The sequence below is a fragment of the Lasioglossum baleicum genome, chromosome 10 (assembly GCF_051020765.1).
Source record: "Lasioglossum baleicum chromosome 10, iyLasBale1, whole genome shotgun sequence".
NCBI lineage: Eukaryota > Metazoa > Arthropoda > Insecta > Hymenoptera > Halictidae > Lasioglossum > Lasioglossum baleicum.
Window position 1 is genome coordinate 12,556,124 of NC_134938.1, and position 25,993 is coordinate 12,582,116.

A 25,993-nucleotide genomic window follows, 5' to 3' on the forward strand; every position below is an offset into this window, starting at 1 on the left:
GTGTAACAGGCAAGAGCAGCTCGCACCCGGGAAGCTATCTTGAATCAGAAGCCTCGTTGAAGAAGCAGCTGCACCGGAGTTGAATCGGATGCATGCGCGTGATCCAAACAACGGGAGTACAGCGGGCCAGCCCCGTTCTGGAGAATAATAATGCAATCTCCCAGCCATAAAACGCAGCGTCCTCGTGTTACTGATATTTTTCGAATATCCTCGACCAAAGTCAAAGCCACGCCTCTCTCGTTACCAATTCGAGCCGGGATGAGCCGTTTGCATAATTGCATAATTTCACGAATTGGATCGCGCCCGGAGAAACTAAGACCCCGTTTCTTTATTAAAGGGAGAAGTCGACTGCCACAAAGACCTTAGGTTAATTGGCTGACATCATGGGTGGGCGGGTATCCAAAAATGCCAGGATCCCGGGCCGGGACCCGAAAAATAAGGTTTGGGTTCCCGGATGTCATGTGGGGACACTACCCGAGCCTCAATTCGGCTTTTGATGACTTTTGATGACATCCGGGAACCCAAACATTATCATTTTAAAGACGGGAGGGAGCACGAATTGAGGAGAAGAAGTTGCCCCCTCTCTTCCAGCACCGGACACATGCACGACAGAACGCGTCACGTGACTGGGGACCAGTGTCAGTGAAGCCAGAATGAGCTCCAAACGGAGCTCCCGTACTCTCCTCCTTAACCCCTCCACTATCCCATTCCAGCACCATGCGCACACTCCAATGTCCCCCACTTAGATCGTAGACCACGATGCCGTGCCGTAGACTGGTCTGGTCTTCAGAGAGGGGGTACATCATCTCACCGTGACTCCCCTCATCTGGCTACACTGACCGGTGTCGCCAGATCGAGGAAATCGAGGGGAAGACAGTTTACCCCCTCTCTGATTATAACCAGACCAGTCTACGGCACGGGCACCGTGGTCTACGGTCTTAGTGAGGGACGTTGGAGTGTGCGCATGGTGCTGGAATGGGAAAAGGAGGAGAGGAAAGAGATGTCCATTTGTCCAGTATAGACACTGCTGGGGACATGACTCGTGGAGACATCTGGCGAATGTGGCGTCACGTGACCGTATCGTTTCATCAGCACATAACCTGTGCACCCACCATAATACCAACAAGGAACGGCGCACAATTTACTACGATACTCTATTTCAGTGAAAAGCGTTCCCAAAAGTAACAGTCTAAGGAAACGAATGCAGCCTCGTCCACTTTCCGGCTTGATACGAAGGCAATTTATTGCCGGGAGTCCCGTAGGTTTGTGGTACGTCTCAGATAAACAGGACTCGGAGGAAAAAATATTTTACCTTCTCCTTCCGTTCCACGAGGCTGTCCGATTTCAGGGGGAGATTCTGGGACAGGAGAAAGGTGGAGGCGACGGGAAACAATTTTCCAGCGGGTTTTCAGACTACTCACGTCCAGTAGATTCATCAATGAGGCTCGTCTTCGGGGATCCGGTTCCGTCATGGCAGCTAGAACGGACTGGAGCGCCGACGAGGGTGAAACGGAAACCGTTCCCGTCAGCGCGGCGACTCGCGGTGTCGTGTCCAATAATGCCCTTCCCAACGAGTACATCCACATCTGAAAGCAGAGAAAATTCTCGTCAGTATACACGGTGCTCCAGTAATTCCTGACCTCTTCAAAGATCTGGCTAACACACGAAAATACCCTTTTTTTTCTTTTTTTTAGGGCAGTGGGGGAATGTCATTTACGCACATCCCCTCCTCAGATGACATCTGGAGGGGGTGGTGTGAGACTCGGTGGTGTCCCCCTAGATGGAATTTGGGGGAAACGGGACTATAGGGACTATATCGCTACCCATACCCACTAAACCCCCACCGCCCAAGTTAGGCCCGTCGTCTCAAAATCGTCCGCGGTTAACGGAGAACACTCCTGTTCTTGACTTTCAACACACGAAAATGCCCAGTTAATAGTAGGGACCCGAAAATTCGTGATGCGTGGCTACCCGGAGTATAAGTCGTTGGGAACCTGAGAATTTATAATGTTCGGGTACCACAGTATCACGAATTTTCGTTTCCCGATCCGGCCCAACCCGAGCCCACCCCTAGTAAATAACCAGGTCGTACGTTGCAGATCAACCTGCTCCATTAATCACAAAGTAAGAAGAGAATGGTGGCAGTTTGTGGAAACAGAGGAAACCCGAAACGTGGCAGAATTGGACCCTGCGTTTCCGAGATTAGCAAAATGATGCCACAAAATTGTCTCGTTATTCGGTGCACTGCAATCAAACTTCCGTCTGCGTGGACACCCTGAATAGTCATCGCGATACTCGCCTGTTCTTGTGAATTCTACCAGGCATGCGGCTGTATTGTTACAAGATTAAACCGATTTGTAATCATGATATTCGTGCCGACACCCTGTACGATGGTTAGGGTACTTCGGGAACAACCGACCCGAGGGTAGCTAACCGGGTAGTGGGTAAAACCACGGAAAATATAAATAGTATGACTGGGGCATGGCTAGCATGGGAGACCGGAGGCATCCTAGGGCAGGATTCCTGGCCACGATCGTCTGAGGTTGGACTCGTGGGGGCGGCTAGTGGTTGACCCGCATGCTAGATAGACGCCACTTTAAGGTGTCGACGGGTGACCTCTGTCAAATATAGCTGGGCCACCATACCCTGGCAGAAATGCCAGGCTTCTGGAAAGTGACCCCGAATTATCAGGACCTCGGGTGGGGGTCCTGTAATTCCACTGGTAGCTCGGGTCTGACTCATTGCTTCCTCAAATACATTCATAAAATGTTTCCTCCATTCGTAACCTCGCATGACATTGAACATCAGTGGCAGTTAGTGTACAGTATTTTTAAATAATTGTTTGTACATATACTGTACATTTATTGCTACCCAAAATACATTCATAAAATGTTTCTTCCGTTCGTGACCTTGTATCACATTGAACATCAGTGGCAGTTAGTGTACAGTATTTTAAAATATTTGTTTGTACATATACTGTACACACACACATTTATTGCAACCTTGTATGACTTTGAACATCGACGTGTCGTCTATGGTCTAATTTAATTTCAACAGTACACAGTGGACTGGATAACACGATCAAAAAATTGTTCAAAAAGATTGTGTATGTCTGTCTTCTGTGGCAGTAAGTGTACAGTATTCTGAAATAATTTTTTGTACATATACCGTACATTTACTGCTACCCAAAATACATTCATAAAATGTTTCTTCCATTTGCGACCTTGTATGACCTTGAAGAACAGCGTGTCGTGTAGGAATTGAGATCACACTTCAATGCGATATAAACAGATACATTATAAACAAAATGCAGATATAAAATCACGATAGTTTTCGAGAAAAACTCTGGCAAGTAACGACGCGGATACCCTGCAGTCTGCTTTTAAAGAATTTCTTCGATCGTGTTATACATGAGTCTACGGCATTCGGTAGAAATTCCCATTAATTTTGGCGGATCAGGAATCTGAATGCAGAATTTTAATAAAGGACCCCGTGTATTGGACATTGAAAAAATGGCTTTATCTGCCTCTTTGAACCACAGCGCGCCGTGAATCGTGCCGAAAAGGTAGACGGTAGGAGCGCTCGAAGTTTATTTATTGCGTGGGCCGTTTGTTCGGCCTTTAATCTGGAGGAGATAAATACGGGCTCGCCGGAACAACGGACTTCTGTCTGACTGGAAACAAGAAGAGAAACCAGCGGCAAAGTGAAGCAGAAATAGAAATTATCCGAGGATCGATAGTAGATTTGCCGAATCAAACGTCATCGACCTGAATTTTTATTTTTATTCACTTCTCTGCAATTCAAGTAAAAAAGTGAAGGTCACCTCGACGTTTTCAAGTTGTCGCTGACGTCGAGACGAATTCAACGGTGTATTATGCTACGACCTTGAGATGACCTTGAGGTGACCTTGCACTCGAAAATTTTGTGCAAACGTAATTTCAATGAAAAAAAATATATAATATATTTAGCAATCACTCTGGTCGAAGAATTTCTGCAGAGTGAACTTTAATCTCGCTGACGCGCTTCAAAGTTCTCGTCGTTATAAACAGTTCGCAAATACGCTCGTTACGTTCTGCACAACGATTCGCTCGGCCGGAGATTATTCGCTCGTATTCCACCAATCAATTGATTTTCCCGAGAACATGAAAAATAGTCCGCGTTGGTGGCTCTGCTTTCTACGAAATAGCTATTAGAGGATTGCACTGATTCTTTTAAATTAATAACGTTGCTTGTTAGTCGGTTGTGCGCCGCGCAATACCGACGCGGAACATCTGCTTGTCAAGCTCATGCTCGTTTTGTACATCGAAACGAAGAACGCACGTGTCACCTTATTGTTAAACTGAAATTGCAAGCTAAAATGAATGTACAGGCTGCATAGATATTATATTCTACATTTAGTGGAAATTGATGTAAATGCCGCTGCAAAATTAACTTTGGTCTTTTTTCTATTCATCACAATCGGTCAGAAATCAATAACAAAATCAATGAATCAACGAATCAACGAATTAACGAATCAATAAATCAATAAATCAATAAATCAATAAATCAATAAATCAATAAATCAATAAATCAATAAATCAATAAATCAATAAAATCAATATAAAACATTATCATAATTCTTTGAGGGAACGGTCGAGTTTTGACTGATGGTTTCTGCTTCACTTTTTCTCCATTTGATGAGTAGAATACGATGCGACAAAAAAAAAGTTGTTGACCTTTCGACCTTGAAATTAATTTTGTTAATTTGTAAAATATCTAACGAGAGCGTGATTCACGCGAGTAAAGAGATCGAATGAGTTTCCTTAATCAAATGTATGCAGTTCTATTTGAGGTATAACCTGAGTTAATATTTAACTCGATTCGACGGCAACACTGGAAGCCCCGGACCACCAATTTCTCACCAATTGGACGCGACAATCGCGAATAAATATTTCACGAATTTCGCGAACGCGAACGGCACAGGATTACGGTCCGGTGATCGTGGATACGGGTGAAAAAAATCCGGACCACTAATTTCCCGATAAACAATTTGTTTGCCAATTTGTCCGTATCCGGTTGACGCTCGGCGCGCGCGTAGCACCATTTTCCTCGAAATTGTCCCGCTCTGTAGAAAACGTCGTTACACTAGCAATTAATTACCGGTCCGCGTGAGCTACGATAATACTCGGGGTGGTTTTCCTGAAATGAGACTTTAGCAAAAAAATTTTATTCAGGTTAATAAACATGCATACAGAGTTTAATTATGGACGCTTAGAAAGTTCGTGGAACGCGTTGCGAAGTCAAGATGTTATTCGTTCAAGGCACCACCAGCCCCTGAAGTGAATGCCACTGGGTCATTCAAATTTGTCGAAAAATTTTAAACCCAAAATCCATAAAATTTATTTTATAGTTTTCGCTTTTTTAAAAACTGGTCCGTAAAGGGGACTTTTGGGGCTACATCCTGCTATGAAAACATTGCGTTTGTTTGAAACAATTGCAAAACAAATGGTGAAAAAAATATTTCTTCAAATGACGACATTTTTAATAGACACTCTTATGTTTTCACTAGAAGCTCTCAAAAAATCATTTTTATTGTGCGGGAAAGGGTGACACTTTTTTTGACACGTTTGTTAAATAAACAATTTTTCAAAATCCGAACCAGTGCTCTAAAAAAGTGTCCGACTTCACGTGCAATGACTATGTTTCAATGAAATTATGCGAGCGGAAATTTTTCAAGAGCGTACATACATGTTTATTCGAAGCTATTGAAAGTTCTCGGATCACGCGAAGTGAGAATGAACTCCATGGGAAATAGAGTAATGTAGCGCAACGGTTTCACGTACCTTTTCGGAGTCGGTGTCGGAATATACACGGCCCGGTCGATATTCAGGCGGTAGATACGCTCGAGCAGTTTCGGGAGGTGCAAGTTGTAGCAAAACTCTACCACGTGGTGTCAATTCTAACGTGTGAAGAGTCACCACCGGTCCGACTCTCGAACCACCTACTACACCACCGTCTGGAACAGATTGAAATAAGGATTGAGAGATTAGCGTGGAGGACTTTGTCGATATACAGGCTGCTGCAAATAAAATGCTACCTCGAAAGCGAACTTCATAGAAAATAACAAATTTAATACATAACACGTCGGTCAAATATTGATCAAGTCCAATAAATTAATTTTTACTGTAGTATAATCCTAAATTTCACTTTAGGGACCCAGAAATTTGTAACCTTTTCAATATAATTCTGCAGCTTTTAACGAGAACATTCCGAAAATCCAAGTTTTAACGTTAGGGATCCACTGGTTCCAAAGTTATGGGCGTTTAAAGTTGAGCAACTTTAACGGATTAAGGCGACGCCTTTACCGGTAAAATCGCTCAACTTTAAACACCCATAACTTTCGAACCAATGTATCTCTACCATGAAAACTTGAATTATCGGCATTTCCTTGTCAAAATCTAAAGGATTGAATTTAAAAAATTAAAGAATGGCTGGTTCCCAAGGTGAAGCGTTAAGGACTGTTTCAGTTTCATGAATTCAATTCTCCTAACATCGTGGAAGATTTTTAGGAACGTGATTCGGCAGTGAACGTGGGTAACGAATTATCGAATCGATGAATCAGGGTCGGAAAGTTTTCGACACAGAATGTTAGCTGTACACGTGATATCGGTTCCGAACAGTTCAGGAGTAACAAGTTATCGACTCGTCGACTACAAGTTAGATGGCGGAAGAATTGAATCAGTGTCCCCGGGAAAATGGATCAGAGCTGACGAAGATGCTAAGAAAAATTGAGGAAGCAAGAAACGCTTTGGCTGCGCTTATTCCAGCAATTTGATTCGCCATCGTTGGCGCGATAATCCTGTTTCTTCGATTTGCTGGCTCTATTTCCGTCATCTCGGATCCAATCTAACCGCGTCACGCCTATCTAGCTGACTGAAATGCCAAAGTTCCGGGGATACATTTAGAATCGCTTTGGATTGGTGATTGGACATCTCCCGGCCGGTCTCCCATCCACATTTCTTCGCCTCGCCGTTCGTTAGGCGCTTTTCTAGAACCGTCTTTTAATGAACCACTGAATTCATAGTTAATAAGCACGGGATTTATCAAATCCTGACGACAGCTCACATTTTCAATTTAACAAACATGTCCACTAGACTCATATTTTCGACTTTTGTATTTCTTCGGATTTCGGCCCGACACTGTTCGAAAACCGTTGGTTTCACGAGAAAAAGTAATACCACATAAAAGACGCAACCTGTCCAGATCTACAGGTTTCCTCTAACATATTTTTCGACGCGGTGAATAGTTTAGAAGATATTCGAGAAAAACGATTTCATGAGTGAATAAGAGTCACCCCAATGTCCAGTGCAAACTCTTTTAGTTGGGCGAATATCTGCGGGTAGGCTTGATCGCCGATGACAAGATGGCTCGTCGGCAATCAGAATGGTGAGGAGTGCCACCTGTCCTTTGCCCGTACTAAATCCACTATAATTCGCCATTCAGGCGTTAATTTCGCGCGTGTCACGGACATTAGGCAGGGTAACGATCGCTCAGGCGTTTTGACACTAGGAATGCTCTTCCCCCGCTCTGACCTACTAATTTAGGCATTCATCCTTGGACTGCGGAATACTTTGCGCCCGATGAAATTCCAAGGAAATTGAAGCGGGACCCGGGACAGAATGACGCGGGCGGACTAGTTTCTGTTTGCCACGAATCCGCGATACTTCAATCTCCGGGAAAGACCTTCTCGAACCGGAGCGAATCTCCTTAGAATAAAATTGATTTTGCTAGATTCCTCGAGGATGGAATTTAGCAGCGAACGACGCGTCGCGTGGAGGAATCTTCGTCGATAATCCGACACTGAAAAATCTGCTGAGAACAGCTCGCAAAACAAGTGGAAACACGCGGAAACTATAGCTCCGACTTTATTGCGCCGCATTAGCATGAAAAGCTACGTGAGCAAAATTCTACGAGGAGAGATATGTTGTTACCGGGATCGATAAAATGCATTCTCATTTAAAATTCAATTGCCGGCAGTAAAAAGGCTGGAAAGATGTTTTACAAATTCGCGAGGCGAAAAAGCCCGACGCGGTTTTTGCACCGAGTCCAATGCTCGCTCCGGTGTGGGAAACATTTTCCTAGCGTGGCACGTCCCGCAGTAACGGTCCGTGTCCCAGACGTCGATGTACAAAAGAGACGCGATAATTACTATTTTTCATTTTTCCTTTCACATTTGCATGGCACGGCGAGCACTCGAGGCCAGCGAAATTACAAACCCCACATTGCCGCGCGCCGAAAATTCTCGGGAACGACACGTCTCGCGTGGAACGAGTTGGCAGATGAAGAGAGGGAACACGAATTCAGGGGAAAATATTACCCCCTCCAGACGCGGCAGAACGCGTCACGTGATCGTGCTGCGGGGAAAGGGTGGGGGCATAGAATCGGGGAAGGTAGGATTAGGAAGGGGAAGGTAGGGTGGGAAGACGTCGCGTGACTGGCCGGAGCGAATAAGCGTTGTAGAAGGAGAAAGTAGAGTGGGGACACGTCAATCAGCTGACTGGATTATTTTAATAATTACTTCAGTTCAACGAATAATTACTTTACTTCAATTTCAACAACTACCAGACTCTTTTGGTCGGGGCTTCGGTTAGAGAACACCCAGTACATTTCAGCGTAGAATGTACAGGCTTCGACATTGATGGATAGTTTCGTCGAGCTCTCCGTTGCTATCCGTCTTATTAAATGCTACCTACTCCACTGACCATTCGAAATCACTCCACCCCTCCAGTTTTCACGGCATCCCCCGGCTTAGCATATTTAGTGCTCACCCTAGACCCGTTCTGCCTCACGGCCAATTTGGCATTCGGGCGATCCACCGTCGTGTGCTTGCAACCGACAGAACGGCCAATAATAAATGCATGTTTACGAGAACGAGCTGGGTGGAGAAAGAGAGGGTAGGGAAAGAGAGGGGAGAGAAAGATTTCTTTAAGAAGCACGAATGCAGCATCCACGCTAGTGCTGGGCAGTGTTGCCAGATTAGAACTTGTCTCCCACTCTTCTATGACGCCATCATCCCCATTAAAGTCGGTTTATCTTAGCCAGTCCAGGCCAGTTGGACAGACCCTAACAAAAGCTTTCAAAACCGGCGGCGAATGGAAAATAAATTTGGGACTTCCTTAACTGCTGGAGATTTCGTTGAATTATTAAACGGTAATTGAATTCTTCAGAATCGTCAAACGTATCCGAGAAGAAAATGTACAGATCGCAATCCGATTCGACGATTTGCATCGCGAACCGTGACTCCCCATTTGCATGGCAGAGCTATGTTAACGTTTGCATTTCAAACAATAACCCGCCGCATATTTAATCGTTTCCGTCACAGTCACCGAAATATACTTTCTCCAACGATCGTTGGAAGACGTAGATTGAAAGCGACCGCTAACCGTAAACGGAGGAGGCAAGGAAAAATATTCGAAAGCAGGGCCGAGAATAAATCGAAAGAAAGCGGATACGCCGGAAGAAAGGTTGCCGCGTTTCCGGACGATTTGCCTGGAAATATAAACCCTATCGGCCGCATAAATGGCATTAAGAAATCCCTGATACTGACACGTTCCTTTCGGTTCTCGATGAAGCGGGAGAAAAATTTGACGGGGCGGTGCTTATTCCCGACTCGCTTGGCGGACGGCCAACCAGGATGTCATTAGCATAATCGACCAAAACTTCGTAATCCCTCTTTCAACAGTTTAGCTGATAACACGGGAAAATGATATTCGCAACGCGTCCGCGTACTTTCGAAGCGCTTTCCCAAATTTCTTTGCAGCTCATTGTATTATTATACAGTTGTGTTATACGCGTTTTTCGGGTAAACTTTACTTTAACGCACTCAAAATTTGAGCCTTTCAGTAGATTTGTACCCGGGGCAACTGCCGATTGAAGTTTCGATCCTGTAGGATCAATGGTTCAGAAGTTATGGTTACTTAAAGTTGACCATTTTTCAGTGTTTTTGACAGGTAAGGGGGCCGCCATATTGGTTTGTAGTGACGACCGCGAGCCGCTTACCTTGCCCCCTTGACATAATCACCAACCAACTACCACCTAGCTACTACCTGTCAGAAACACTGAAAAATGCTCAACTTTAAACGACCATAACTCCTGAACCATTGATCCTACAGGATCGAAACTTCGACCTGCAGCCGCCCCGGGTACAAATCTACTGGATCACATACCAAATACATCGTAATTTATAGAAGAAAGGCACAAATTTTGAGTCCGATAAAGTAAAGAGCAGCCCGTTTTTCGTTAATAACTCGTGGACAGAGCGACAGAGAACATTTCCGTAAAGGGAAAAGTTACTTCAAATGACCTCAGGAACCACGCTTTCCAAGGAAGTAAATTTTTTGGACACCCTGTATACACAATCGAAACGAATCAACTGATTTTACAGTCCGACTCGCTGGGTATTCGGGGCGCTCGAGTTGCGCGAGGCATCCCGCCACGTTGTTATACAATCGCTAAGTAGAATCTAAAAGTTTCAACAGAATGGGAATAACGACAGACGGAAGACACGCGTCTCCCGCATGAATGTCGATGCATAAGAGTGTAAGTTTCGGCATCAAAGCGGCGAGTGGAATTTCATTTTATAAAGGCGAATGTGAAAATAACTGGAATGCCGCGAGTGGCTTTAATTTGCATAACTTTCCGGTGCCGTGGTCGCGGGGGTCTAGATGCCGGTGGACAATATGCAATAGTTGTCGAAGAATGTTAAGAACCGTGTGAAACGACTCGAAAGTTAGTCAGGTTAGGTTAATGGATAGGAACTCGAAACGTTCTCAAACCATTGGAAATAATTCATTTCAATATTTACAGCGCAGACGAACATCTCATTCGCCCATCTCGCTGTAGGCACTTTCCAAATAGCCACGGGATTACTCTTCCCCCCCCCCCCCCAGCAGTGAAACAGATTCCCAGTGGTTCAAACAATGCAACTTTCTTGTAATGGGGCTCTCGTGTTCGGGTTGCGAGATTCCGGAACGAGCTCCGAGATAGGAATAGAAAAAAATGACTATCGGTTAATGGTCGAGAGTCTAGGTAGAAAGTAATGGGAATTTTGTGTTCGAGAGCTGCTCTGTGCAAGCTTCTTGCAGCCGTGGTGGTGTCAGAGGCGCGAAATCGGTATCAATTCCCTCAACAACCAAACGCGTTAACGTCAACGGTGATATAGAAGCGACCTTTGAGGCTGGAGGCTGACCACATAGTCGCCAGATTGAAACTTGTGTCCCCACTCTAGCTTCCCCCTCTACGACGCTGTTCCCCCCATGCCCAATCATGTGACGCGATCCGTTATTGATGGAGAGAGGGTAATTTTTCCCCATGAATTCGAGTGAATGCAGCTCATCCGGCGACCCTGGCTGGCCATCGGCTCGGCTCTACTCCTGAAAGCGGGAGACGGCCAGGGAGAGAGCGGGTGTCGACGCGCGATGTGGCTTGGCATGGCAGTCTGGCGAAAGAGAATTACGCGAGAATTAGAAACACCCTCGGAAAGTGACGGCCGAGCCCGGGCATTGACTGTTACTTTACTCGGGAAGCAAATATTTAGCCACGGACTGGCCTGGCGCGCGGCACCACGGTAGATGACGAAATAAGGACGAGAAGCCATTAGGCCAGTATCTTGGCTGAAGAGCGAATAGGTCACTCACCCCTCGGCCTCCTCCCAGCACAGAGCTACCCCACAGCTTCGGAAACCCAAAGAGCTGAACGAGATGAGGGTACCTGGCTCGCGGCGCACCGCTGTAAAATATGCTCCGTTTTGCACACACATCTCCCCACCTTACTTTCTCGCTCTCTCTCTCTCTCTCTCTCTCTATGTTCCGTCTGTCGCGCGTGTGGCTCTTCCTTCCTTCGCGTCCCCTATCGCGCGAAAGGGTGGCGCACGTATTCTCCGCGGGCAAACCGGCGACAGAAAAACCTTTGGCGGAACGGGAGCGCGCGTCCCGATTCCGACTGTTCGGTGAAACGTGACGATTAAAATCCCATATGAAATGCGAGGATTCCGCCCTGGCTTGGATGGCACTTCCCGGCTGGCACGGGAATATTTTTTCGCGCCGAGGCGGATTGAATGGCGAACCCGCGATTGTGAACTTCTCGCGGGAAAATACGGGCTCGCGACCCGCAAATAAGATTTCCGCGATTTCTATTGCATTGTACAGGGTGTACCGAAATAATACTAAGTGTAAACATTGTCACAGCTGTGCACTCCATAGCTTCCCACCGATGTAGATCTGCTAAAAGCGTGGACCGCAAGATTGACCTTGACCCATTTTTTCAAGGTCAAACTTGTTTTATTGTTGCAAGGTAATACACTCATCGAGAGGATACTAAGTCTCAACACAACCATGGGTCTCGAGTAAAACGTTCCCTTAAAAAACTAGTTCAAACTTTCGTCGAAAGGAAAAACCGGTCAAGGACAATTTTGCACGTAATTTTTGAAGGTACAGAATCTTCGCGCATCATTTTTGTACACCGTTTGCATATCTGTACGCCAAAGTGTAGTCTCCATCCACGGTACCCAATCTAGCTCCTGAGCTAATACGGAAACGAAACTATCTCGACGAGTTCGCGGAGAATTTCGCAGTGGAACTCGCGTAGTTTTTCGAGAGTCCGGGTAGACCGTAGACGCCGTAGATCAATGTTGAAAACACGATTTTGCACGGTAGGTACCGCGAGGGCTTCTGGAGTGTGGCGTCACGCTACACCTATCACAAGTGACAGCAAAGAGTCTGCGGGATGTCGGCGGGGATCGTTAATGCGGGATACGATTTTCGAGAGGTCTACTCCAGAGTCGAGGGTTCGAGCGGCACGAGCAGTATATCTCGAGGTAATTAATGGCCGAGATAGAACCGGCAGACGCATAGAAATTCGCCGTAAGTTCTATGGCCGACGATAGATGAAGAGAGATCAAGAATGTAACTCGAACGGGTAAAGCAAAGTCTCGCGCATCGCTGAACCGACGAGTACTGTTCTGAATTCGAGTTTCCCTTGTTCGTATCGGCCATCCAGTTTCCGCGAGCGTTTGGGAATCGTTCAAAATTCGAAGACGATACCATGGTCGGCAGATCAGGGAAATTAACTCGAAGGCGTCGCGGGATCGGGCCTTGGCTGAAGCGTGGGGGAAAATGTCGTGGAGGGGACCGATAGAGTGGGAGAATAGCGTCGTAGAGGGGGAAGACAGAGTGGCGAAATAATAGCGTCGGAGAGAGGGAAGGCAGAATTGGGAAATAGCGTCTTAGAAGGGGAAGGTAGGTTGGGGCAATAGCGTCGTAGAGGGGGAAGATAGGGTGGGGAAATAGCATCGTAGATGGGGAAGATGGAGTGGGGAAACAATAGCGTCTTATAGAGGGAAGGTAGTGTGGGGAAATAGCGTCGTTGAGGGGGAAGATAGAGTAGGGAAATAGCGTTGTAGAGGGGGAATAGATTGGAAGAATAGCGTTGTTGAGGGGAAAGGTAGATCGGGGAATAGCATCGTATAAAGGGGGAGCTAGAGTGGAGACACATATGTGGCGACTCTGGACGACACGCGAGGATTTTAGGATAGATCATGGATCCAATCGAAATCGAAGTCTACTGGGGTCAAGGTATCGAAAAATACATGCGACGAATCGATTTGAAACGGAAATAGAAATCGAAGGGCGCGTTGGATCGGCCATGGCACGCGTGCCTCTGTTCAAAACTGATTTCTCTTCGCTTCGAATTGCTGGTCACGTATCGCGTCGCTTATTGGCAGACTGTTAAGTGACATGGAGTGCAAGGCAATCATCATATCTATAATTAACATGGATCTCTTAGGAGTAATTATATGAACGATAAATATAAATATGTGAATGATAAATTTATAATTCATAAAATAGTCCCCTGTGCAAAGAGTTAAAATAATATACAACGCAACTGCGCCGATCAATTAGTTTTCTCGTTACTGCCCGAGCGGAAAGCTGTATTTAAATATTAATCGACGCGAATAACTTCAAGCTCGGATATAATTGACCAATATCCGATGGTTTATCGCCCTGCTGCTACACACCGTTCTTCGCAGTTCCTGATACTTTTATTTATGTCAGTTAGGAAGCCGACCGTACGCTACACACATACATCAAATATATCGAGATAACGCGAAGTTCTTTATTCGCTTCGCGCATCCGATATTTCATGTAGCTGCGCTTACCAGGAAAAAAATGTTTATCGGAAAACATGAGAAATTGATACACGGACTCGGTTACTCCGGCAAACTGCTAACACGCGTCAGCTCGAGAATGAACTGAATCACACAGAATCAGTGACTTTAAATAACCATGGGAATCACCCCTATCAAATACAACATTCTTTGGTCACCCTGCATAAATTAATTCTCCAACGTTTTCAGTCCATCGGAATTTTCTTGGGGTGGAGACGAATTAAACGAGAATTTCTGTGAAATTAAAGGGTAACATTTGCCATGCGACGACAGATAAATGATAAAAAATGCCGGAAGGGCGTGCAGAAGGGTAGGAGAGCGTGGGTTTTCGAAAGCGGGGAACGCGAAGCACCGGATAACTACGAAAGTGCCTCATATGTTGGGATTACGAGCTGCTCCCTTTTCATAGCTATCGAGCAGCTTGATCTCGCTGCTTCGCGGCCTCGTGATCCTCGTGGCTGTTTACAAAGTACTCTATAATGGGCATCAGACGCGGGAGACACGTACTCTGCACACGTCGAGCACAAACTTTGGGTCTCTGTTCGCGCGCGTGTGTACACAGGCGCGGGTTATATTGCCGCGTTTTCAGCGTTCCTACGATTGTGCATCACGCCTCTGAATTGGCCGACGTCACGCAAGAGTTGCGCGCACCAGAGGATGCACCGAGCAACCCGAGAGAAAAGAGATCATCACTTTGTTTGCCTGTTAACCCATTGCACTACTATTTATTTTGTGGTTGGAGTGACTGGAAATTCATCACTCGGAATTTCATAGAAAAAAAACCGTTTAAAAACCACGCTTATATTAAAATGCACTAAAAAGGAGAAAATAATTTTTTTAGACATTAGTGAACATAAATAAACGCGTGGAGCGCTAAACTATATTGACGTAATCTTCGTGGGCGCTCCACGCTTTTTTATTTATAGTCACTAGTGCCTAAAAAAATTATTTTCTCCTTTTTAGTGCATTTTAATATAAGCGTGGTTTTTAAAAAGTTCTTTTTATTTTCTACTTTTTAGTCTTTTTTAAATGGAACGCAAGATATAGTAATACTGGTATGAAATAGTAAGATATATAGAAACGCAAGATATGGAAACACACGAGATAGAATGAAATTGTCCGAAATGGAACTGAATGAACGGAACACCACACTGACTGAGCTCCTTCGGTGCGAAATGGGTCAGTGGAGTGGGGATGAGTCAGAGTGGGAATACGTACTAGAGTAGGGAGCGCTGGCGCGCGGAGTGGGGATCGCTGAACGCGATGATGTATTCCCTAGCGTCGCGCGACGAGGTGTGACGGTTAATATTAACATTCTTTTTTCTCTTGAACGCATAGGTTTTTAAAAATTTGTTTTTTAATATTGCATTGCAATCCAGTTCTGAGCTATGTTTAAAGTTTCAAGTCTCTAGCTTATCGGGAAGTGGTTTAAAATTCGATTACAAGGTTTGACGCATTCAACAAGAGCAACAACTCGGCAAGCTAATTAAGCGTGGTAATAAGAAGTTTGTACATCGATTGCAAGACGCGGGAGCTAAATATAAATTTATATTCTTCAATAATAATTATAATGTGGTGAAAGTAATATATTCATACTCTTTAAGTCTTCTAATATTTTCACTATTTTAAATTGCACTCGCTCGTTTTCGCGATAACTGGATAAAATCCAGAGTCCATTATTTAATAATATACATATTAATTAGGGCAAGGGGTTAGGAGAGTTCTTGATGTCATCTGTTTCTTTTCAATGTTAATATTATTATTAGACTTTGTACAAAATAAAAATCGTGCAATTTCATTGTTAAATAAATATGCATCTCCTCTTTCATCAACTTTTAGTTACAATAATTCTCTTGCGGCTCTCCTTATAAATAAATGTCGGTGTCGAACAGTAACCGCGCAGAGGTAGACGTGTAAAAAAGTCGGCGATGCGCGAAGCAACATTGCACTTTGTTCATTATACAGTCGCGGCAGGCTGGCCGCCTATTCTCTCCGCGTAGAATGACGTCGCCGAAGAAAGACATTTCTAGAAAAACGTGTGTCGGTGCGTGGTTTTCATAAGGGACCATATTTACGGTGCGTCAAATGGTAACGCTTCGCCGACCGTATTGTGCGAGGGACTTTATTAAAGTCGTACTTGCATATCACTCTCTGTTACAGGTTCGTGCCGGCTAGCTGGAAGTTCGCGCGGAATTCCTGAAAGCATCTAATTCAAGGAATTCTCCCGTAGGACGACCTGTGAAGGGACTTTTATTTGACGGAGCATCCTGTCGACGGAGCTGCGGCGGACAATTACAGTCCCGCGTCCTCGAAAAACGTGTGGTTTAAACCTTTGAATTCGAATGACGACTGCGAAAGGCGCTGGTAAACATTGCCACACCACCACTCGAAAAAACTTTCGCGTCTCTAAATTTAGCTTGTATTTAACGCGTTGACTGCCGCGTGAATTTTGAGTGGTTCTCGCTCTTGCTTATTTCATTTGTGGAAGCCAGGCCCGGGCAGCGGTTTAAGTGCCAAGAACAGGAGTGGAGAGAGAGCCTGAGCCCAGAAGTTGGGAGAAATGTGGACAACGGGGCCCCACTTCTAATATCTCGGGCACAGCGAGAGGAGTAGATTGTTTTTTAGTGGGTATAAAAAAAAAGGCCCAGGCAGCGGATTGAAATTTATCCCCACTCTACTTTCCCCTTCGGCACACGAGCGCACAGTGGAGCAAAGTGATGAATTTTGTGTCAAAATCAAAGAACAAAGAGATAGAGCGATGATTTTTTCTTTAATTAAAATTAAATCTTTATAAATCTAGAATAATTTAATTCAGATACATCAATTTATTGTTTCCAACTTACTAAAATTAGAAGTTAGTGAGCTAGTGACAAGAATCGTTTTCTAACTCAATGGTCACCGGTGAACACCACAGCGGTCAACGTTTTGATAAAAAATCTGTGAAAAATCTGTGGTACATAGGTGTCTCCGGATTATTAATTGATAAGAACAGGCGTGGTTTTACCGGAGGAAATAAAGAGTGGTACAGGTGTAATGCGGATAGTAGAACCCCGGTTAGAAGAACGAAGGAATAGTGTGTGAAACCCTTGGGCGGTGGGATTTTACTGGGTATGGCTAGGGATTAAGTCCCGTTCCCCCAACTTACATCTTACAAGCGAAGGACCCCAAGTGTCCGACTTCGATTTTGATAATTTTTTGTGAGATGATGGTATATGGATCCCTTATTGTGTATGCAAAATATTAGGTGTAGTTACTCAATAGTTTTAAAGATACATATAAACGATCAAAGTTTCATACTATTCGTGTCAAACAAGGTATGAAACTTTAATTGTTTATATCTTTAAAACTATTGAGTAACTACTCCTAATATTTTGCACACATAATTAGGGGTCCTTCCCTTGTTAGGCTGAGCTCCACACTACCCCCAACTTTCATCTAAAGGAGTGTGCGTAATAGCATTTTCCCACCACCCTTAAACATAAAAAAAGCTGTCTCCGTTTTATCGAATTCAGGGTCCCGTTATCACTTCGTTGGCGGACGTGAAGAAATTGCTGAGACGGTCACGCCCACTCTTTGTCCGCAAACGATTGCAGTATATCCGGCCAAGAATTGCAATCGGAATATTTGGGAAGATATCCGGCAGGAATCCGAGATAAACATGAAGACGCCCCCGAAACTGGTCCGATCCTCGAACGATGATGTTGGTCGGAGGAGTCGCGGTCGGATGCAAGGACAAAATCTTTGGCATCCTCGGCTTTCGGTTGGGTCGAGGCTCGAGGCTCGAGGGTTCTGTATGCAGCAGGTAGTTCTCGTTATACTCGGCCGTGAGTCATGCTATGCGAACGGTGGCATCGCATTCGCATGCAGGATGCCTCCTTGCAATTTCAAGGGGACCCCGGAGTGGGAGGCTGAATTGCCGACATTGTAAACACGCCTATTAACCCGCGCGCGCGAGCGCTCACGCACGCGAGTCAAGAACCGTGCACAGCCGAGAGAGCCCACAGACGAAATGTATGCGAGCAACGCGTGTAATCTCTCGCACCACATACTACTTCCACTACGGAAACACATGCGACCGGTTACTTTCGTCATCGACTTCTACATATATTCGCCACGGAAATCCATGCTAATTAATACGCTACCGCCGTCACACTTACGTCACGTGCACAATTTCGGAATCTACTTGAAGATTGTCTAATTCATTTTGTGGGTATTTTATTCGATAAAATGGTTTATGAACATATGAAGTCGTGTTGTAACACTAAACCTACCGAGTCTTAAAAGTAACTTGGTCCCTTATAAAAATGAAGATTGATTTTATTTAGACTTTATGCAGCTTTGTATTGTAGTATGTGATCCACTAAAGATGTCTATACAATTATTTCTTATGAAATTAATTTTGTTATATCAACAATTGTAAAATAAAAAATCTGGAACCGGTCATTTTGAGCGGTGATAGGTTTGGTGTTAAGGCAACGGTTGACTTGAGAGTCTAGAATAGATCTCTGGAATACAATGCAGTAAACACAAAAATTTGACCTTGACCTGGAATTTCAATTTCAATTTTACGACAACTGTTTTTTTTTTACAGATCGTCATCGATCGTCATTCTTTTAGCTGGACCAATAACGAAAATTCAAAAGATGTGTTCTGTAAACTCGTATGAATTATATGTATACGTTCTGATAATTTCATTGAAATTGGTTAATTGGTTTACGAGTTACGAACGATCAAAATTGGTAAAAATTGCGATTTTTCAATATTTTTGGCCTTTTACCACTTTTGATCGTTCATAACTCGTAAACCAATGAACCAATTTCAATGAAATTTTCGGAGCGTATATAATTTATACAAGTTGACCATACACACATTTTAAAGTTTCCTTATTGGCCCAGCTAAGAAAGTCGTAAAAATCAATTTTTGCTATTGCTTTTCACAATTCCGACCAAATGCATTTTTTCAGCTTATTTATTAGACGTCATTTACTAAACTAATTCTTCTAGCCTTACAGAGAAATTGAAGTCCTTTGGCCCATTCATATAAAAGTTATTCTGATTTAAAGTGTGTTGAATCAGTTATGCTCGTTAGTGTATTTCTTAAGGACGTGTTGCTCGTAAATACCGAGTTATTCAAACACAAGGACGATGATTACGAGCGGCAGATGTCGTGAATAAGACATGCATTATTGTGTGCAATATTTCTTGTGGTCCAATGACTGAGAAAAATAAAGGATCATCATTGAAAGGCGTTCCGACTCTCTGGAAGAGTGTTCGCTCAGGTAAACTCTAGTCCTGGTACGCGTCGCGCTGTCGAGCCGCACGCTGCCCACTCTCGACGTTCCCTTACTCGATATTTCTTGCACGGACGAGTCAGATTTTGTTGCAACACACTTATTATTAGTTGCACTGGAAATTAAACAATCGGTTTCTTCCAAATCTTTAGAACAACAGAATATATCCGGTATGGTCTAGTGGCTAGGATACCTGGCTCTCACCCAGGAGGCTCGGGTTCGATTCCCGGTACCGGAATATAATTTTTACTTCTCAATCTTTTTTGTCCATTTAATGCACAATGTTTATGGACAATATTGGACTAGGTTGGCTCTTATTTTCGACTTTTGATATTCTTTTGCGGCACCCTCCAGTGCCCAAAGATAACGGGAAAGCGCGCGCGCGTGCCCCATGATGATTAAATATTAAGATAATTAACCATTTATTATATGATGATTAGACTGCGGGTGTTTATGCAATTTGTAATTTTTGTAGACGAATTTTAAAAAACTCGAACAAAATAAAATCTTATTTTCCGTGGTAGTAGCCTTTTTAGATCTGAACTAAATGAAAATCGTACTAAACTCTGTCGTATTTTATATCCTACCATTTTTTGAACATTTCCAAAAGCCATAATTGCATAATGATCCGCAGTCTAATAATAATAAAACCGTCTCTTTTACAAAAAAAAGTAATGGGACATATTTTTCGAGACTTGCCAGATTTTTTTTGTAATTATTTGGGACAACTCTGGGGGGTTGAAAAAAGAGATTTCGACAAAAATTCGTGATAAGAGTAAATAAAAGCCGCCCTAATGTGCTCTTGATGACGTGCTGAAAACCGCGTTGGAATCACAGTGTCCCTAATTTTCCGTAGCATGGCGAAAGAGTTGGATCCAGAATGCAAGCGACGCAAACTTTGACCCGGAGGAAAGAGAGTATTAGAAAGTAGTCGGCGGCTGCGGGAGAATGAATCGCGAGGCAACGAGGTTGGATTCAACGGTACCCGGACGGTCACGTTTCTCCACGCCCTGTGATTATTGAATATTTAACGGCGACCAGCCAGCAGCGCTTAACTTCCGGATTCGACAGGCCGAGCCGTAATCGGCTGTGATCGTGCGATTTAACACCGCTCTGAATAGCCTTTGTCCTGAGATTTAGTGTTATCGATCCGACCCGGGTCGCAGTCTTTATAATATACCAATCTCGATCCCATTTCGCGCCGTTTAGTGTCGCCTCTCCCAGATTACTGTTCCAACTCGGCGGGCTATCATCTCGCGCGTGACAGATATTTATCTATTCTAATCGCAGCGTCGGTTTAAATACGGCACGCGCGACAACGCCGGAAATAGCTGGTTGTCGGCAGAGATGCATGCTAAATACCGGTTCACCGTTGGAACGCACATTGTACCTCGCAGATGCTACCTGAGAGGGTATGAGTGCTCACCACCACTTTTGTCAGGAGGGGATACGTCATACCCACCTCTAGCATGGAACAGAACCAATACCCATCTTTAATGCTAAAAGTTGGAATAGGTTCTGTTCCATGCTGACAGGAGGTGTGATCAAAGAGGACATGAAAGTGCTCTGAAGTTCTTCTGCCTCCACTTTTATCAGTATAGACAAGAGAACAGAACCTGGACCCATTTTTAGCATGCTAAATGTGGGCATGGGTTCTGTTCCATGCTAAAAGTGGGTATTAAGGTTGCTCTTAGTTAATTTTAAAAAATCTGTGTACAGTTTCAGCACCCTAGAATAGAAGAGCGGGGCCCCGGCCGCTCCACATACAAGCCTGCAGTTGTGGGAGGAAAGGGGCACAAGTCCTGGGTGATGGTTTTTTTAGTGGGTAGTGATCCGACCATCCGAGATCCCCTGAGCTCCACACTCCCCCCAACAGGGGTGTGCGCCAAAAAAAAAATGTATTTTTTCCATCATCCTTAGCAAAAAAAGAAAATATTTTTTAACCGTGAAGAGCAACAGTGAAAAGACTGATAAAATTCGTAATGGTGTAGTACGATGAGTCCCAAAGTATTAGGTAGTGCGGGGATCGATGGAGACGTAGACTAGACGGTCCTAGACAAAGGGTCAGACTTTCTCCATTAGGCTGCGTTTATAGTTCCTGACTCGCGTGCTTTTCGTCTCGCGTGCTTTTGGTCTCGCGAGACAGCGGGTCAGAAATTTCGAGCGGGGTCGACGGGCCCACTGTGCGAGGCACGAAAAAAGGTCTCTACGGCTTCACGGTTCGTTTAGGTAAACTACCGATAGCTTTCCTTTAAGGCGGTAGGATATCTTCGGAGACCTTTTTTTGTGCCACGCACAGCGGGGGGCACAGTGGGCTCGTCGACCCCGCTCGAAATTTCTGACCCGCTGTCTCGCGAGACCAAAAGCACGCGAGACGAAAAGCACGCGAGTCAGGAACTATAAACGCAGCCTTACTGAGGCCTGGTCTGGGTTCCCAAGAACCCCTAGGGTGAGGACGGTCGAGCGACAGGAAACGATGACACTGTTGTCTACACGCAGTGTCCTTGCATCACAGCGGTCGTCTTCTTGCGGATGGCTCGCAGATGTTGTATTTACAATTTACAAGACGATGCAAGAACTGACTAGTGCTGATGGTCCATCAGAAGGTGGAAGTGATTTCGACAGTGGGGCGCAGGGGGAACTGCGAGATTCCACTCTTGACGCCACGATGCGGACCCTACTCTTAGGTTCTGGCGGGAACGGTTGATATAGGAGCTCTGCGTCACCACATCGGTCTGTCCCAGTCACACTAATACGGACGATCAGTACAGGGGTTCTCAAACCTTTTGAATTTTGTACCACGTATCAATAAGAAAATATATGTACCACCATAAAAACATGTCTCGATTAAAAATCAATACATTCCAAATAGAGTGTTCATAAACGAACTGTTTTCTGCAAAAATTGTACCACCAAAAATAACCTAATGTACCACATTAATGGTGCCACAGTTTGAAAAACGCAGTACCAGTAGGTTCTTGAGGCAACGACGCCTTCCCTGGGAAGAACAATGATCCTACGAGCACAGGGATCAATGCAAAGGATTGCTGAAGACAAGAATCGGAATATCGTTTCAGAAACTAGTGGTGTATATTGTTTAACTTGTGGTGTATATTGTCTAACTTGCGTTATTATTATATCTATAATTTATTACAATTATATTAATGGTAATTCAATGCACAGAGAACTTTTAAACAAATTGAAATACTTTTAATACCAACAATATGACAAACCCAATTCGTATACCGTACACGAAAGAACATCTTTCAAGATCCGGTATGGTCTAGTGGCTAGGATACCTGGCTTTCACCCAGGAGGCTCGGGTTCGATTCCCGGTACCGGAAATTATTTTTTACCACTTTTTCTTCGTTTTTCACAGTGTGATCAGCTTTTGGATTACCTTGCGTTATTGAAAAATCATATTGTAGTTTTTTTCCGATGTTATTAACGACAATTTTTAATGCACGTGTGATCGACAACGCAGTTCACGTTTGCACACAGGAGTTTTAGGGGACTCTTATGAGCGGACAGCGGATTTTATGCATTTATGACAAAACCGAGTAGGTGCAATTTGAAACAGTAAAAAGATTAGAAGAATTTAAAAATATTGTTACATCATTTTCAACCTATTAAACATGTTAAGAATGAAAATGAATGTCTATTTCGCTCCGGTTGTTTGCGATTCAGGTGGAAAGTTTTTATTTTGCTTTAATGTTTAATTTATTTTTAATTTAATTATTTAATTTATTGTTACTTTATTTATTTATTTTGTTCGAATGTTTTTCTGAAAATTAAAATTCTTACTTGAGAGGAAGAGGTCCTGGAGGGCCTGGGCAGCCTGGCACAGGAGAGCCCATGTTTCGGCAGCGGCTAGACCTGTTCCCCGAAGAGCAAGGACGTCCCCTGCTACGACAGCAAGACCAGATCCTGCGCTTAGGTCGGTTTGCATCCTGCAAAGAAATTCCGTACTACGATTAGAACATTCTACCTTTCGTACTAATTGTTCATTCAATTATGGATTAAAGTACGGTTCTCAGAGTCACTAAAAATAAAGACAAAGAGCCTAATACCGGTTAAAGGAGTTTACAATTGGTCTCTTTAGTTTGCTCTCGTTTTTCTCCCGTGTCTACGACGCCGCATTAATTAATGCTTTGTCCTTCCCACGGAAGTCTCGCTAATTACTCCGCTCTCTCTCTCGGCGTTACAAAATCTTCGTAACCGCTCGCAAGTTCCATAATTGAAAAATAATTATAAAATAATCCACTAATTGAGACCAATATCAACAACTCAAGCCTGCCTTATCGTTGAGACCTTACTGTCAATGTCATACTATACTAGGCCGTTCAACTCGTCTCGACACGAACAACAATATTATGTATTAAAAAAGAGATGTAGTGTCATTAAAAAAAAATGAAGAACAAATTTCTTTTCAGACTCTTTTTCTATTATTTTTTATTATTCTCTACTTTTTTATCTAGCTACACCCTGCATATACGACACACAGCAATTGCAAATGTTAATGTTAACAAAACTTATTTGTTAAATCTTGACTTTTTTTTAAATCCTCGAAGTACTGTCTTTTCGAAATCTCTGACTATCTTATTGAACTTTTGATACCTAAATAAAGTAAAATAAATTGTACACATCTCTCATTGATAACAACTCAAAACATATTTTTCTAAAGAAAAGTGTAATATTAAATTTATAAATTATGGTGTACCTCTTGTAACTAGACTGCGGATTATTATGCATTTATGAAGAAAGTGGCTACGTGAAATATAGTAAAAGACTAGAAGAATCTAAAAACAGTGTTATGCTGTTTTCAGGTGTCAAAAAACTGTTAGGGGATGAAATTAATTTTTATTTAGCATTTTTATTTTGCATTAAGATCCGCAGTCTACTTAATTAACAATTAACCCAGTATCTACATAACAACAAATTATGTCACATTTCTAAGTTGGTGATACAGAATAAAAAAATTTTAGGTAATTTTGAAATGTACTGAATTTTTTTGACTCATGTCACTTTTCTTACGAATGAACAAGATCGATACGCGATGTAACGTTCGCAATGCAGTTCGCGCGTTTAATATTTCTCCGCAGGTTTTTCGAATGGAAAATTATATACGCGTAATGAGACCGGTTCCGCGGGCGAATCCCGTTTAGGCATTTACGTTTGTTATCGATTTTTCATCCGCAGACAATACGTCGGAGCGAGAGTCTGCCTCGGAACAAGCTGCGAACAGAGCTGGCTCCGGTGAAACAAGATTGAGGCAACGTGTCGCACAGCCAGTCGAGAACAAGCAAATGTAAACAGGCCGGGGCGTGCATATTGGATGTATCGGGCTTGTTGGGCACACAGCTTCGATTATTTCGATCTCTTTTGTTCGACGCGTCGCTTCCGCTCCACTTCGTCCCGAGAAGCGTGCAGCCGTTAAACACGACTTCTTAATTAATTCGATCGCGGTTCGATCGAATTTCTAACCAGAAATCCCGAGAATTAATTTTCGAACGTGCCGAAAGCACTCGGGGAAAATCTTCTGTAGCGGATATAAATAAAGGATCTACGAATCACTGTGATATAGTTGTCTGTGCAATTGTAAAATATTGTAAACGATTATTGCTTGTAAACAATTGTTGATTTTAAATAATTGTTGAATGTAAACAATTCTTGATTGGTAACAACTGTTGATTGTAAGCAATTATTGATTGTAAGCAATTGTTGATTGTACTTGATTGTAAAATATTCTTGGTCGTAAAAAATTGTTGATTCTAAGCAATTGTTTATTGTATACAATTATTGATTGTAATCGATTGTCAATTGTAAAAGATTGATGATTACAAAAATTGTTGGCTGTAAACGATTGTTGATTGTCAAAAATTGTGGATTGTACTTGATCGTAAAAAATTGTTGATTGTAAGCAATTGTTTATTGTAAGTAATTGTTGATTATATACAATTATTGATTGTAATCGATTGCCAATTGTAAGAGATTGATCATTATAAAAATTGTTGGCTCTAAACGATTGTTGATTGTCAAAAATCGTAGCTTGTACTTAATTGTGTTTGATTGTAAAATATTCTTGATTGTAAAAAATTGTTTATTATAAGCAATTGTTGATTGTATACAATTATTGATTGTAATCGATTGTCAATTGTAAAATATTGGTGACAATAAAAACTGTTCGCTGTAAACGATCGTTGATTGTCAAAAATTGTAGATTGTACTTGATCGTAAAGGAAACCGCATTTTAATTGTAATTATTCGTAATCGTCGATCTGACGTTGGAGCCAGGAGGACCTCAATAATACGGATCGCTGGGAACTAAGCGGAACGTCCGCAGCAGTCTACCAGAAAATTTCGCTTTTCGAGTGAACTTTAATTCCGAACTTTTCAACCGATACCGATCATTCTTTATGTGTACGTTTTAAATGCAAACGCCAGAAAGCTATCGGCTACCTCGGTCTGGGAAACTTCTGGTCCCACTATTTGCAGAACGC

At 43.4% G+C, this 25,993-nt stretch overlaps 1 protein-coding gene and 2 non-coding genes across 7 annotated transcripts in view; 2 read left to right on the top strand and 1 right to left on the bottom strand.

Annotated features, from left to right (window-relative positions):
- LOC143213025 (uncharacterized) overlaps positions 1 to 25,993 on the bottom strand; it is a 126,786-nt gene that overhangs the window by 37,717 nt on the left and 63,076 nt on the right. For all 5 annotated transcript variants that reach the window (XM_076432463.1, XM_076432462.1, XM_076432465.1 and 2 more), the window contains 3 exons: positions 23,298 to 23,443; positions 5,823 to 5,995; positions 1,422 to 1,586 (listed from right to left, as the gene is read on the bottom strand). In XM_076432463.1, the coding sequence (XP_076288578.1) occupies positions 1,422 to 1,586; positions 5,823 to 5,995; positions 23,298 to 23,442 (483 nt within the window). In that variant the 5' untranslated portion in view covers position 23,443. The remainder of the gene's footprint in view (positions 1 to 1,421; positions 1,587 to 5,822; positions 5,996 to 23,297; positions 23,444 to 25,993) is intronic.
- On the top strand, positions 19,660 to 19,731 carry Trnae-cuc (transfer RNA glutamic acid (anticodon CUC)). Its single transcript has one exon. It is a non-coding gene; the product is annotated as a tRNA-Glu (tRNA).
- Trnae-uuc (transfer RNA glutamic acid (anticodon UUC)) lies at positions 22,766 to 22,837 on the top strand. The gene has a single exon. It is a non-coding gene; the product is annotated as a tRNA-Glu (tRNA).